This window comes from Microcaecilia unicolor, chromosome 6 (genome assembly GCF_901765095.1).
Source record: "Microcaecilia unicolor chromosome 6, aMicUni1.1, whole genome shotgun sequence".
Classification (NCBI taxonomy): Eukaryota; Metazoa; Chordata; class Amphibia; order Gymnophiona; family Siphonopidae; genus Microcaecilia; species Microcaecilia unicolor.
In genome coordinates, this window is record NC_044036.1 from 280,257,836 (window position 1) to 280,273,520 (window position 15,685).

At 43.2% G+C, this 15,685-nt stretch overlaps 1 protein-coding gene across 1 annotated transcript in view; it reads right to left on the reverse strand.

Moving 5' to 3' along the window:
- Nucleotides 1–15,685, reverse strand: part of UBAC1 (UBA domain containing 1) — a 39,413-nt gene that overhangs the window by 13,539 nt on the left and 10,189 nt on the right. Inside the window, exons 2-5 of the mRNA XM_030207611.1 lie at nt 9,176–9,296; nt 8,576–8,649; nt 7,261–7,368; nt 5,076–5,178 (exon numbers count right to left, since the gene is read on the reverse strand). Of these exons, the coding sequence (XP_030063471.1) occupies nt 5,076–5,178; nt 7,261–7,368; nt 8,576–8,649; nt 9,176–9,296 (406 nt within the window). The remainder of the gene's footprint in view (nt 1–5,075; nt 5,179–7,260; nt 7,369–8,575; nt 8,650–9,175; nt 9,297–15,685) is intronic.

Below are 15,685 nucleotides of genomic sequence, written 5' to 3' on the forward strand. Positions count from 1 at the left end.
CTATTCTTTGTACTTTTTGGAACGAGTTTAAAAAAAAAAAAAAAAAAAAAGAATCACTTCTACTCGTTCTACACCACTCAGGATTTTGTAGACCTCAGTCATATCTCCCCTCATCTGTCTGTTTTCCAAGCTGAAGCGCCCTAACCTCTTTAGCCTTTCCTCATATGAAAGGAGCTCCATCCTCTTTATCATTTTGGTCACTCTTCTTTGAGGCCTAATTCCGCTATATCTTTTTTGAGATATGATGACCAGAACAGAACACAATACTCAAGGCAAGGCTGCACCATGGAGCAATAAAAAGGCATTATAGTATTTTCGGTCATATTTACCATCCCTTTCCTAATAATTCCAAGCATCCCGTTTGCTTTTTTGGCCACCACCACCACCACACACACTGAGCAGATTTCAGTGTATTATCTACAACGACACCTAGATCTTTTTCTCGGGTGCTAACCCTCAAGGTGGACCCTAGCATCAGGTAACTATGATTCAGATTTTCTTTCCAATGTGCATCACTTTGCATTTGTCCACATTAAATTTCAGCTGCCATTTGGATGCCCAGTTTTCCAATTTCCTAAGGTCTTCCTGCAATTTTTCACAATCCACATGAGTTTTAACAACCTTGAATAGTTATGTGTCATCTGCAAACGTAATCACCTCACTCGTCGTTCCGATTTCCATATTATTTATAAACGTTAAATAGCACCAGTCCCAATACTAATCCATGTGGCAGTCCACTATTCACCCTCCTCCACTGAGAGAAATGGCCATTTAAACCTACCCTCTGTTTTCTGTCCAATAACCAATTCCTAATCCACACCAGAACTTTATATCCTATCCCACGATTTTTTTTAATTTCTCAGGAGTCTCTCATGAGGACCTTTGTCAAAAGCTTTCTGAAAATCTAGTACATCAACCAGCTCATGAACAAGTTGCACACTGTCACTTGAAGGCCCAAAGAGGCCACTTCAAAGGCTTATTTCAGCGAGTCTTCTAGCTTCCTATCTTGTAGATCATTTAGCAAAATACCCTCTTCCAATGGCAAGGCGGACTTCTTAGTCACTAAGGTAACAAGGAAGTCCACCCTGGGAAGCTGCCATTTCTCTTTCTCCTCTGGAACCAATGGGTAGATGCAAGCCATGCCTCTTCCCACTCCCAGCCCCGCATCCAGGGAGACCCATTCTGCTGTAATCGGGTCTTGAATGTCTGGATGCATTGGGAAGGCCTTAAAAGGACCTCTACGTTCACTCATGCTTAAAGAAGAAAGAACTCCTGATGCCAAAGCAGAAGGCTCCTCAATGGAAAGCACCACCAATGCCTCAGGAACAAGAGCACTCTTTATGAAATAACCTTAGTACTTTTGGGTCATCCCACCTCCTCAGGAGGGAGCTCTCCCTCCTTTAACAGTGCCTTCAATGATGGTTCCTCTGAATAGACTGAGGCACATCAGATAAGAAGGGAGAAGCAGAGACAGACCTCCAGGAGTGGACAGATAAGGCTAAATGAGATCTCTTAGGAGCCGGAGGGGCAGTGGAGCAAGACACTAAAGCACCTTGCAGCAAGTCTGTCTCTACTTCAGTAAGAAGGCCTGGTCTAGAGCAATATAAACTCTGGAAAACACAAAGATCCCAATGCAGCTGAATGCTCTGTCACATCCTGATGCTGTAAAATGGCAGTTGTACATATGATCAGATAGAGGCTGTTCTTTACTGCCAGTCAACCCTGACAAATGGCACCCGTTCCCACGCTCTCCTACCTCAAAAACTGCACACTGGCCTTGCCAGAGAGCCTAAAGTCCCCAACATATTTGGATGCTGTGCGAAATCCAAAGACGTGCTGTCACCAACCATTTCCCCCCCATAGGATTCCTGACTTGCTTGCACTGCAATGCCCTGACGCCAGCTGGTGGATCCCACAGAAGAAAACCACTTAAAAGCTTCCACAGGAGTCACCATTCACCCTGACTGGTACAAGTGCAGTACAATGCAGTCCCAAGCTACACCAAGTAGAACCTGCAGCCCTCCTAGCAGTTCCAAGTCAACTTTAGTCAGAGCTACCGCTGCCTGCTGCTCCCCCCAAGTTCACAGTCCCCAGTCTTAGCCCAGATGAGAAAGAATCAGGATTCTGTCCCATGCTCTCCAATAACCCCCCCCCCCTTTTTTTTTTTTAAGTTTGCTGCACTTAAAACAAAGAGCTCCACAGGAAACATGGGAGAGGAAGGGAGGGAAGTAGTAAATTCACAGGGCACTAGAAACAGGGATCTGAAGATCTCCAGATAAGACACTGCAAACTGAAGCCACCCGCAAAACTCAACTGCGGATCAGTTGACCACCTGGGCCAGGAGCAAAGCACTCAGAACCAGAGGGTGAAAGGTGTGTCCATCCATCAGCTGGAGACAGAAAATATTGAGGAGCTGGACTGGAAGCCAAAAGAGATATGTCTCAGCTCAGTTTTCAATTCTCTATCTCCACCTGCTGGTTGATGGATACAACTATCCCACAGGTTCTAGCAATAGTGGGAAGATACGTAGTCACCAATATTGGTCTCTTAACATGAGAGATGAGCAAATTCCTATGGCACTTCTATCTCAATCATTCTCTTAATCCTGTACTGGACTGCTTTCAAATAAGCTTTGGATATGCAGGCAATCCCATTATATATGGGTCAGAACTCTCTCTTTCCCATACCTTCTCTAACAGTGAGCAGACATTTGGAATATACCTCACCAACATACTTAGGATCAAATACCAATTCTGAGTCAGTATGGTGTTCAAAATACTCAATGAGTGGGCATCAACTATTGCATCTTTACTTAGCAAATTATTCCTTGTTTCATTCCTATTCTCTGTAAAACCAACAAATCAGGTTTATGATCAGACTAAGTTATAATACCCAGTTCCGTGTTTGTGGTATGCTCTCGTAACACCAGGTCAAAGAATAATCCTTACATAAACCATGTGCAGATGGGAGAAATACATATACCTTGCATTGTGATCTCTCTGCCAAATTCAAACCCCTTAGCATGGTCTTCAGCTGCTTAATCAAACCTCCCCTTCCCACCCTTGCATCAAAATTGCCTGCCAGAACCTTGCTCTCTTTGGCATAAGCTGCAAGACTCACCCCGATTCTCATTTGGTATGTAAATACTGGCAAAACTGAAAAACTCTTCATTTAGTTTAACTTGGCAAATTAACCATCTACCCACAAGGTCCCTGCTCATACTGAGAATCTCCTCAAGAGGATCCTGTGAAACAGGATGACCATCCCTTTCCTTTTCCCTCCACCTTGATCAAGTGTTGCCTCCTCCACTGTATATTGTCCTTAAATCTCTCACCCCCCCCCCCCAACCAGGTCTCCCCATCATTCGAGTCCCCAATTACATCGCGTTATGCTGCTTGTCCTTCTGCTGTTATTAGTTCATCAGTTGCTTCCTTCAGTCAGTATGCTCTCAATACATCAAGGGCACAGCCACACTTGGAACTGCTTTTTAGTGCTCATCATCCACTAGGGGAGAGCAGAGCTCCAAGACCAGGCTCCTTATCTACATAGCTGATGTCACTTCCTACTAGTCTAAACCTTTTTTATGCCCAGCTACATTAATTGCTTTTACCACCTCCTTTGGCAACAAACTCCAGAGCTTACTTATGCATTAACTGAAGACATATTTTCTGTTTTAAATGTACTAATTAGTAACTTCACGGCACGTCCTCTAGTCTTTGTACTTTTTCAGAGCATACAAAATCCACCTAGAATTCAGGGATTCCTGCAAACTGGCAGAATAAAAATAATTGGGGTTGATATTCAAAGCCATTTAACCAAGACAGTCTCATGCCCAGTTAACTGTCACTGAGTGGGCTCTGAGGGAATATTCAGCAGCACTTACCTGTATAGTGCCACTGAATATTGCTTCTAACTGCTAAAGCCAAAATCAGCTATTATGCAGATGGTCTGGAGGTGAAGTTGGGTCCAGTTTAACTGGTTAAGGCTGAATTTTGGCACTTATTCAGTAAAGTGCTGATCATCCACACATACCTGGATATTTAATGCTGGTACCCGGATATGGCCTGCCATTATCTGGGAATAATGGCTGAATATTACCCCCATTATGACTTCTGAGACTAAATTGTTGCCTGCAATTCTAAAAGGTGTTTATTTTGCAACCTATACTTAAAATAGTCACATTCTCAGAATGTGTTATTGCCTTGTAAAGCACTTAGAACAAATGCTGAACTCCTTCAGCGTAATCTGCTCCCCTTTGGGTACCATTAGGCTGAAGGGTTGGGGGTGATACAACAGCTAAACACCACATGGAAAAATCTTTTTAAAGTTAATTTTCAGCTTTTAAAAAGTATAAAAGGGCTATAAAATGCATACTTTCCTCCAGGAGGTGTATGGAGGAACGGCAGAGCACTATATGCACATGTGGCTCAGCCAATAAAAGTTGGTATCTTATGTGCGTTTTTATTAGTGGTCTGCCAAGATCACAGATCTTACAGAAATAACAATTTTTAAGAGACATAAAATAAAACCCTTACTAAATGTGCTTGGATCCAGGGACTGGGACTGTGCCAGCAGCAAGTTTTCATTATCTGTCCTGACCACTTTTCTCCTTCTTCAACCTTGCTTTTGTCTGCATTTAACACCTTGTTATTAATGTGGAGTCAAATGCCATGGTCCACCCACTGTCTTTCTGCATGCAGCATAAGGCTCTACTGGAGGGTGTGACATTAAAACTAAATGCCCTTTGGTAACATGAGAGGCACAGAGGTTGCAGATGGAAGATTATTTTTGTCTCTATTGGGATTGCAAGTTTATATAAACAGTTGGAATAAGCTGGGTGGGGAGGAATTTTGTCTTAGGGGAGCTGTTGGAAGATTGTTGTCTATTTTGTTTTACTGATGTTCTATTGTAAGAGTTATAAAACCCTCAATAAAAATGGGTTTTTTTTCACTAAAAACTAAATGCCTACTCAACACAGCTAGACTGACCTAAACAGTACCGACATGCCCCTGGATAATTTGATCAGAAAAAGGCACAGAGAATGAAAGGATACAGATTCCCAACTTGTCCCATACCATTTGCCTTCTTAAATAGTTCAACTGCATCTGGGTTCAGTGCTAGTAACTTCTGAGCCACTTCTATGAGTGACACTAAGATCTTCCTGAGCTCTGTCTGGAACTGTAAAACAATAAAAATTATTTTCGTTACTGTACCTAAATCGCCCTTGGATATGACAAATCTTTTGACACACTGATTGTTACTGTGCAAACACTAGTTGTGTGCGCATATGGGGGAGATGGGCCATATGTACAAATACAGGTATACGCACAACACAAACAGAATACTTTATTTTTGTACAATTATCCGGCTAACCTTTTGCCCATTCAGGCACAGTGCTACTACCATTCTCCTCTAAAAGCAATCAAAAGTGCAAACAATAATACAGTCTGCCAGATTTTTTTTTCTTTGAGCAGAGGATGCTAAACTGAAAGATGAAATGACATGGTGAAACAAGAGAAAATGTCACGTATGCCTTCACTCATACCCTCTTCCAGGTCAGCCCAGCAGTACTTTCCTGGCATGTCAGTGCTGCATACACTGTAAGGCAGGGAGGAAGAAGAACTCCTGGTGCTAGTCTTCACATTTAAAAGGAAATAGAAGCTGTCTGGCAAGCCAGAGTCTCCTAAACTGGCAAAGCAACCCAGTCAGGTCTGACAACTTTATTCTACATGGACACATCCTTAGGATTAGGGTCACAGAAATGCTGCAGGAACCACCAAATTACACAAACTTTAATGTTCTTTACAACATTCCAGACTGATTTTCTTGCATTAATTTGAAAGTTTTTCTGCACTTTTCTTTTCCAACAGTAGTGTGTGTTTATGATCAAGCTCTATGCTACCCATCCTGAAAACAGGGAGCTGGGGGGGAGGGGGGTGCAAACTGATCACAGATTGATCTATGACATTTCATGCAAACTGGAATATACTGAACACAGCAAGTTGTACACATTTCTTGTTAAACATATGCTGAAGGCCATCTAATCTGCTTAATTTGCACATGTTGCACATCTCAAATGCAGAGATACTCATGAATTCAGGGACTGCATAAGAGATGCTGTATTTTATTATTATAAATTAGGAAATCTCAAATATCAAAATGAAATGCTTATGGGGGATTGTGTAGCCATCTACCACTGAGAAGGTCTGTCACAGCCTACCTTCCCTACTGTTAATCTTAAAATTCAAACCTACCACTTTCTGGCTTCAAACCACAGATTCTGTTTTAGTTCAGCTCGGAAAGCTGTTTTAAACTAAAGAACTATTTCTATTTTGGCTTGGTTCCCATAATCATCCCCTTTAGTCCACCCATCACAGCTCATATATGAAAAACTTACAGCCGATTCACAACATGGGACGCTGCTTTAGGGGTTTATGCCACCCATCACAAGTTATCGCAAACTCAGTTACAAGTACAACAGGACATTATTAATATTGTTAACGACGTGCCTTAAACTCTGTGCATGCACGTACCCCGTGTCTGTAATACAGTTTTGCTTCAAAGCCAATGCCACAATTGACTGTTGGGGAGGATTCTAAAACATCATCTAGTGCTAAAGTGTTTTCTAAAAAAGCACCAAACCAACTATGAAAAGATTAATCATCATTACCAAACCATGAGATGATTAATCATCTGCCATTAGATCCTTTCACTCTTACTTACAGAACACCTCTTTCTCGTATTCTTTTGCTATTGGAACCACTCATTCTTTCCTCATCAAAAGTGATATGTCCCAGATGCCATCTACTGACTACAGCACAGAAATACAGGTCAGAAGATGTCTGGGAACGTAAGCTCAAGTATCCTTCAGCTTAACACAAGACAGCTCACTTTATGTCTCTCTCAGTGAGTAGTAGTTTTATTATGCTTGGAACTGGTTACTTTTTTATTGTAGGTTTTTTTCCCAGTTAGAGGTGGTTTATTTGTCATTGATCATTTTTCTACATTTTATGATGTTCAGAGGTTGGTCACTGTTCAATGTGAGTTTGTGTGTTTATGTTTGTTTGTGCTGCTGGTTTTGTATTTTATTTTTTTACCTTGTAATTTGCCTAGAGCCCTGGTTTGTATAAGCGAGAGAGGAAATGAACTATTTAATTCCCTATTATATTTCTATTACTTCTCACTTTCCCCTCTGGAAAGCTTGTATGTATCAAGAAGCGTTCCGCACGGATATTCAACCCAATCTTCTCATGTACTTACATCTCTCATATTGTGCTGTGTAACAGTCCGGTCTACACTGCAAGAGGGAAGGTTGGCTGTCGCTTTTAGAATCGCATCTTTATCAGGAGCCTTTTGATCCTGTTTCCTCTAAAAAAATAAATAAATAAATAAAAATCAAACCAGAGCTTACATATAAATTTCAGCCAAAAGAAATAAGAAAAATATAAAAGCATTAAGTGAAATCTGGTGAAAAAAACATAAGGCTTAAGAAAATTTACATATGACAGAATGTAGTATAAACTAACCCCATCCTATATAATAAAACGCACCTCCAACATTCTGAAGCTGACTGCATGGCTGAGGCATTCCTGCTCTCTGTATCCATCTCCTGAATTGACATCACGTACTTCCGGGTTCGTCACAAGCAGAAGTGACCAACCACACGAGGTTTCTCGGCTTCAGAATGTTGGAGGTGCATTCTATTAAATAGGATTGGTCAGTTCCTTGAAACACAGCCAGAGCTCAGCCTCCTGCACAGTAACGCTCAGATACCAGAGAGAGAGGGGGGAGGGGCCTGACACCAGAGAGAGGGAGGGAGGGGGCGGTATCTCTGTCACACACACACTCTCTCTCTCACAGTCAAGGTCTCTCTCTCTCTCACACACTCTATGTTTCACACTGTATCACATTCACTCTCTATGTGTCACACAGTCACTCACACACTCTCTTGGTCTCATACACTCAGTCTAACAGAGAGTCTAGGTCTCACACACACACACACTCTCTCTCTCGCACACACTATCTGTGTGAAAGACACTCTCTCACACTGTCTCTCACATACGCACTTGCACACACTCTCATTCTCACACACACTCTCTCACAGACACACTTGCACCCAGACTCACTCACTCACACACACACACTCGCACATTCACTCTCTCTCTCACACACAGTCACTCTCACATACACTCTCTCAAACATACACTCTCCGAGGAAAACCTTGCTAGCACCCGTTTCATTTGTGTCAGAAACGGGACTTTTTCACTAGTTAATTAAGAAAAAAAAGGGAGGGAAGGGCAAGAAAACGACACATTGCTAAGTTTTTCTAACTATTGCATTTGAATGCGATTTTTTTTCTTACACTTTTTTTTCCTACTGATGGAATGTATTTCCTGTTTTCAAGTTTTATACTTATGGTAACATTATGAATTTAAACAAAAAAACAATAACAAACTTGACAATGAACTGAAGCTACAGTAGTTCAGACAATTTTCTCTTTAATTAAAATGCATTTATGTGGCCACCAACAGTTTTCACAATACAGAATCAGAGATAACTGTCAACTCTTACATACTTTTTCTTCTGCTGATACATCAGACATCTTGGGAGGGGGAGGAGGCGCCCGTTTTTTTACTAATATTAAGACATCTAGAAAGAGAGAAGCCACACAAGCATAAATATTCTTCCTTTATTGCAGCTTTTATATGGTGCACGTGCTCAGGATGCCTTATGTCTTTGGTCTCCAACCCCAGACCTCAAGAGCTACCAACAGATAACAAAACAAAAGGGAGCATATACAAATTAAACAAGGTAAAAGCTCTGACCCCTGTAGGGCAACCTGCTCCAAAAGCCAAGAAGCAGCTTGCCTCTCTCAGGTTAACCACCTAGTTCCTATCCGATTCTGGCTATGGCTCCTTTAAACATGAGCACTGCAACCGACATGTAACAGCAGTGCAAATATGGTGCTATATCCATTAATACTGCTTATAAGCATATGCTTACTCAATAGTCTACTAAAAAAATACTGAAAAGGTGCCATAAACTGGATTATGACCCCTGGTTGAACCCAGGACAACTGTGCAAGTGGTTGCTGGCTCCCAGGCTAACCCTGCATACATGCAACATGAATCCATACCAAACTAGGCATTCTGGCCCAGACATTATACCTGCATACCTTTGTCTTGGATGTTTTCCTCCCCCACAGTTTTTGTGTCAGACAGCACACGTTCTGAGGTGGCATGGATCAGTTTATGATGAGTAACACTTTTAGGATCTTCCAGACTCCCTGCAGCACACTGAAAAACCAAGAAATACACTCTAGTTTTAAGGAGTAACTTGAGATGAACAGCCAAATTTTGTTTTCAGAAGAAAAGGAGAGAAGTGGCCTGCATGCCAGTGCATCTGCTGTCAAAAAATTTAACTTCATGCAAATTTCAGGAAAGGAAACAAAATCAGCGGACATAATTGTGCATACAAAATCTTGGGTTAAGGTGCCATAGAAAACTCAAGGCCCACTGTAAGGTGGCACTTATCCAGAGCTGCAGGGCAAATAATAGGGGACAGGAAAATTTACACTCGCATCAGGCAAGACCAAATATATCTACCAGAGAGTCAGCTAGGCAGGAAACTTGGTGACTTTCTCAAATTCAAGAAAAAAGGACAGACTTGTAGATCAACATATGAAAGCAACTGACCAAAATCTCTTTACATAAACAGGGGGAAAAAATCCCATACCCCACATACTAATGTACAGTCACCCAATTTCGTAGCATCTGAAATCAATGGACTCAAACCCTATTAGATTATATTTCTTCATTCTGTTGAGACCTTGAGGCACCCCTAGAATTCTTTTGAGTACACAAAGGGGAATCCAGGAAAGTCAAAGAATAAAATAAGATATAAATCTGCAGAGATGCTTGTTTGGTTCTCAATATAAATTACCATGGATGCCATAAACAATTCCTTACAGCCTGCTTTTGGCTAGACAGAATAGAGCAATCATTCCTAGACTGAAGCGTGCTGCTACAGCTTGACAAACATGCCCAGATCTCCACCCCTTTTTTCAAGGAAGCCTGATTGAACCATGACAAACTGTTGCAAACCACCATGATGTATTTGATTAAATGCTGGAGCTGGGCATCCAGGGAAGACTGCACAGGAAATGTTTTACAAGCCCCTTTAAGCCTGCAGTTTCTTCCTAGTATGCCGGCTTATAATAAAACTTAGATATTAAGACACTGCATGCGATCTGCAGCAACCAGACCTTCATTCAACAGTGGCTGAATGACCGTCTAAGAAAATGTCTGAAAACAGCATTAGGGAAATCTAACACTCACCAATTTCCAGAGACAAGAGCTTCTGATGGTTTGAGAGGATAATGCAGAAAAAGTTAATTCACAGTGCTTTTTTTTTTTTTAAGTCTGCATTAGTAAAAATAATCACTCAATTAAGCTTAGCAGAGATTGGGTGGCAGAGCCGGTGGGGGGAGGCGGGGCTAGTAGTTGGGAGGCAGGGCTAGTGCTGGGCAGACTTCTAAGATCTGTGCCCTGAAAATGGAAGATACAAATCAAGGAGGTGGGGCTAGTGCTGGGCAGACTTCTACGGTCTGTGCCCTGAAAATGGAGGCAGGGCTAGTGCTAGGCAGACTTCTACGGTCTGTGCTCTGAAAATGGAGGCAGGGCTAGTGCTGGACAGACTTCTACGGTCTGTGCCCTGAAAATGGAAGATACAAATCAAGGTCAGGTATACACATAGAGTAGCACATATGAGTTTGTCTTTTTGGGCAGACTGGATGGGCCATATAGGTCTTTCTCTGCCGTTATCTACTATGCTACTATGTAACTATTGCTTGAAATACAGCTGATCCTGAACAGCGCAGACAAGATTTCAGCAACAACAAAAAATATTCAACCTACTTCTTCAACGTCCTGAGTTTTAGTGACAGACTAATTGAAAAGTCTAAAATAGCTTTTGGTACATGCTCACTGCTGTCCTAAATATTACGTAATGTATAATATAGCAGCTACTTGAGAGCTTAGATAACCATGTACAGACCCCAAGATATTCCAAGTCTCCTTGTAACAGAGAGCCTGATTTAGTACTTTTCTTTTACCACAAGGTAAAGCTTTAGTATGTAAATCCAGCTCATAATTCCCAAAAGCATCATTTTCTGAGAACTCCAGGGCACCAGCTATTACAAACACCAACTCGTAATATCACTCATGGCACACGGTTATTTAGATCAAGAGCCAGTGCTGGAGAAGTTTTAAAAGGACCACACTATCTTTGTCTTGGGTCATCCAGACCATCTAACTGGTGCGCTACTTCCTGGTTTCCACCTTCTTCCCTCAAGCCCCAGGACAAGCACAGACTCTGCTCCTTGTGATGTCACCAGGGCATGAAGGAGATTTAGTACAAGAGCCAAAGTCGTGCCAACAAAGGAGTGTAACAAAAAAACAACAACAAAAAAAAACCTTCTTTGTGAAGGCTGTGTGGAGTCACAAAGGAATAGTTGTGTACTTTAGGGGTCATATGAACATTCGTCCAATTTCAGGGATTTTACTAGAATTTGATGGAAATTTATGTCTCACCTTATAATTTTCTTTTAGTTCTACCAGACCAGTCCAGACCACTGGGATAGTTGTCTCTGTCGACCAGTAGATGGAGACACAAAAAGAAAGAAGTTCCTTATGAGGGACCTTTAAGCATATTGTGCAGCCACAGAAAGTTCAATATGTCCTATAGCCAAGCAACTGTGTTCCATTGTACTTTGCCTACCAATGTGTACATTGAAAACAAAGTAATGAACTACAGGAAGTTTGCAGCAATCCAGCACTGACATGCAGCATGACCTGGAGACAAGTCAGTCATATGCTCCACTAAGATGTGGCATAACCACTGACTCGGGAGACAAAATAGGTGTAACAGACTGAGTCCAACTTATACGGAGAATAAACATATTCAAGGTAGGCCTCCGCACTGGTCTAGTAGGACTAAAGGAAAGAAAATTAATCAGGTGAGAATTTTTCCTTCCTTCATGTCCTTACCAGACCACTGGGATGTAGCAAAGCAGTACTCATATGGGTGAGACTAAAAGAAAACTACATGAAATGTGGGTGAAAAAGACCGCACAGAATAAGACTGATTGGAACACTGAAGGATCAAGACTACCCACTATAGTCCCAGCACAGGAAGAGAAAATGAATATTCCCTACCAGAATGCCTCATCTCCTGCCTGCAGAATAACTGCAGAGGCAGAACTGGCAAGGAAGTTTGACAGCTAATATATCAACCCAAAGCATAAATGCAGAAGATTGCAGCTTACAGCTGTTGAACACGTGGCTTGCCTAGACATGGGCTAAACTAGTAGTTTGAGCAGCTGTGGCCCCAGAAGGCCAGAGCCTGAATGTCAAAACACTGACCAGGACCACCAAGCCTACCTAACAGCCAAAGATATTGAGACAGACCTCAGCCAACCAGCATAGACATATCATGTTAGTGGGCAGCTCAGACATATCCCACAAGTAGCTAGCGCCTAAGCAAACTAAGATTGTCCACCACAGATGTGGGAAAGATCTAAGTGCTGGAACCTTATCCAACAACCTGACACTGCAACATAGACCTACAGCCACATAGCTTGCTATGTACCACCCAACCTCTTATGGCCGGTAGGAGATACACTGCTGGATGCCTGAGCCGTGACATACAGCTGGGACCTGACATACTATGCCTTAGCACTTGTGTTCCCAAGGCAGTTGCTGTAGAAGCTAGGACAGCAACTGAGCACCACAGTAGCCAATTAACTGCACTGGGCGCCGAGGCTGCTGAAAGCTAGAGCTGGCTACTAGCATACAACGAAAGCCCAAACCTTAGGAGCAGAGCAAAGAAATTAAAACAAGATTCCTGATGTGGCCACAGGAAAAGGACATGGTGTACCTGCATATGCCACAGAATGTACTAGTGCCACAGCTATGCTGAAGGAACTAAATGATAGTGCAACATTGCAAAAGAACTGGCTAAAAATGCAGCTAAGCAAATAGTCATCGTCATAGGCAAAGGTAAACACTGGTCTCCCGGTTCTATTGCTGGAAGCTGCTACAGCTATGGCCTAGCGCAGCTGACTGAACAGGCTATGGCAAGAGTGAGATGGAGCACCTGTGCAATGGTAGAAAATTCTACCATGCCCACCTTCATACAGGTGATTGCTGCCAAAAGTCTAACAAGCAGGATCATGTGCTCAGCTGCTGCTGATTATCTAATCACTGCCAAGTAAGTGGCCAATGATGCCAACACAGCACTCTTCAAAGGGCTGATGCCGACACAGCGCCATGCGACACAGCGCCATGCAAAAGGCCCCCGCTTTTGTTGCAGCTCATCTCAGGGACTGTTGAAGGTGACCCAGCACCCTAGAACTGGCTGACCTTGAATCCATGCCATACAATTTACAGCTGATACTGAAGCAGTGGCAAGAAGACAGCAGCTATTACTGAATCCATACCTTGCTGCTGAGTGCTGTGGCTGTGCCATGTGGTTGGCAGCAGCTGCAACTGTTCTATGTTGCTTGCTGCTGCTGTTAAAGCTGTGCCCTGTAGTAGAGTGCTTTCATGTAGCTCGCTGTAGTTGAAGAAGTTACCAGATGTAGCAGGCCGCTGCTGTTAGAGTTGGCATATGCAGCTAGCCATTGTCAAGGTTGAACCATGAATCTAGGTTCAGCCAACACCACTCCCTGGCACGAAACCTGCCCAAGTTGTGTTCTGCAGCTAGGTTCTGCTGACGCTGTGCCCTGAATCAAACGAATGTGGGTGAAATTGGGCCATGCAGCAGGCTGGTGTTGCTAACGATTGGCTGGTGCTGTGGAAACCAAGCCATGCAGGAGTGTATGGCTGGAGCAGCTCCATCCTGCAAGGGGCTGGCGCCGCTGCAGCCGCACTGGCCCAAGAACTGTAGCTACAGAAGCTATGCTATGCCTTTGGAAGACTTTGCAGAAACTGAGTGAACACGAAAATGTAGCTGCAGAAGCTGAGCCATGTAGAAGTGGCAATACTGACACTGCACCATGTAGAGAGCTGGCGCTGATGAGGTTGGGACATGTACTGAGCTGGCACTGCAGAACCTCCACCAAGCTGGGAGCTAGCGCTGTACATGTGCCTTAGAGGAAACTGGTCCTGCAGAAGCTGTGGTATACAGGTAGTTGGAGCTGCTGCTGAAACTGTTCCATGCAGACAGATGGTGCCATTGTAGCCGAGCTATGCAGGAAGCAGAAGCTATTAATCCCTTGCCATGCCAGCAGCTAGTGCTGCTAAAGCAGAGCCCTGCAGGAGGCTGGCATATCAGAAATTGTATTATACATAAGGCTGGCGCTGCCAAAGGCCTGCATGTATGAAGCAGGAGCTTCCAGAGTTGTCTCTCCCAGTTATGAAGTACTATATTGCAAGTACTACAGCAATAGCACTATGCCAGAGGATTATATTTAAGTGAGCTCTGCTATATATTGGAGTCAGTGCTGCAACAGGAGACTCAGCACTGGCCAAGCCGCTGTATAAAGCTAGCAGTCACAGAAACCATTCCATGCAGCCAAGCCTCACCGAAGTAAGCTACTACTGAGATAGTTAACTACTGCAGAATAAGCTCATTAGAAATGTTTTTTTTTAAACTGAAGTGTGACAAAACAGTGGGTTTCTGAGCCTGAAAACTATTATTTCATGAAGTGTATTTCTCCTAACTGGCCAGCAGATGGTGCTTGTTTTGAGTTTTAAAGCTGTTGCAGAAAAAGGCTCAGAGTCAGATGCACAAAGCTGACCTTGCTATTAACATTTGAATTCAGACTGATAGCTAGTAATGCATAAAGGGGTTTTCCGTGGCTCTAACGTGTGCCTTTAGCAGTCACCAAGAAAGCCATGCAAATGTATTACAATTAGCTCATTAGTATTCTAATGAGCTCATTCATAATCTAATGTGTATTCCAGGGGATGCACAGCTCCAGAACAGCCCTAATTTAACGAGCAAATTTTACAGCTGCTCTGGAGCTGTCAGAGAGAAGCACAAGCAGAAAGCTATAAAGGCTGCCTGCCTGTGCTTCCTACCTCTCACCTCCTGGCGAGGAGAATGGAGCAAAATCCCCTCCCTGGTCTCTGTTGAGTCCCCCGATGCATCTAAATCCAGCGACACTGAGGCGGGAAAGTGCTTGAGTGGCTGTTCTGCTACTGCGATTGAGGCTGCACGCAGTGCAGGGGAGAAAATGAGGGAAGTGGGTGAACGAACTGAAGCGTTCCCACCAAACTAAGCTGCGGCACTTCTGAAGTCTGTGAAGCCGGTTTCCCAGCTGACTCCGCCTGCCGAACATGCCTCGCATCCCCCTGATACTGCTCTCCGGCTCCCACAGAAGGCAAAAGTAGAGACTAATAGACGATTCACCACTGGAGACGTGAGTCCAACAGTCTTTATTATATCAGAGATAACGACCCGACACAGGCCGTGTTTCGACGCTAAAAAGCGTCTGCATCAGGGGTCAATAAATACACCAAGTAATGAATGCAAAACGAACAGTCCTACTTGTATATGTGTTGTCAACTCACTGATCATGTAGCACCAAACAGAATATGCTGGATACAAACTATCAGAGCAAAACCAGAGTAGAGTTTCGCCAATTCCGCCAGTTCAGACATACAGGCATGCTGCGGTCTAA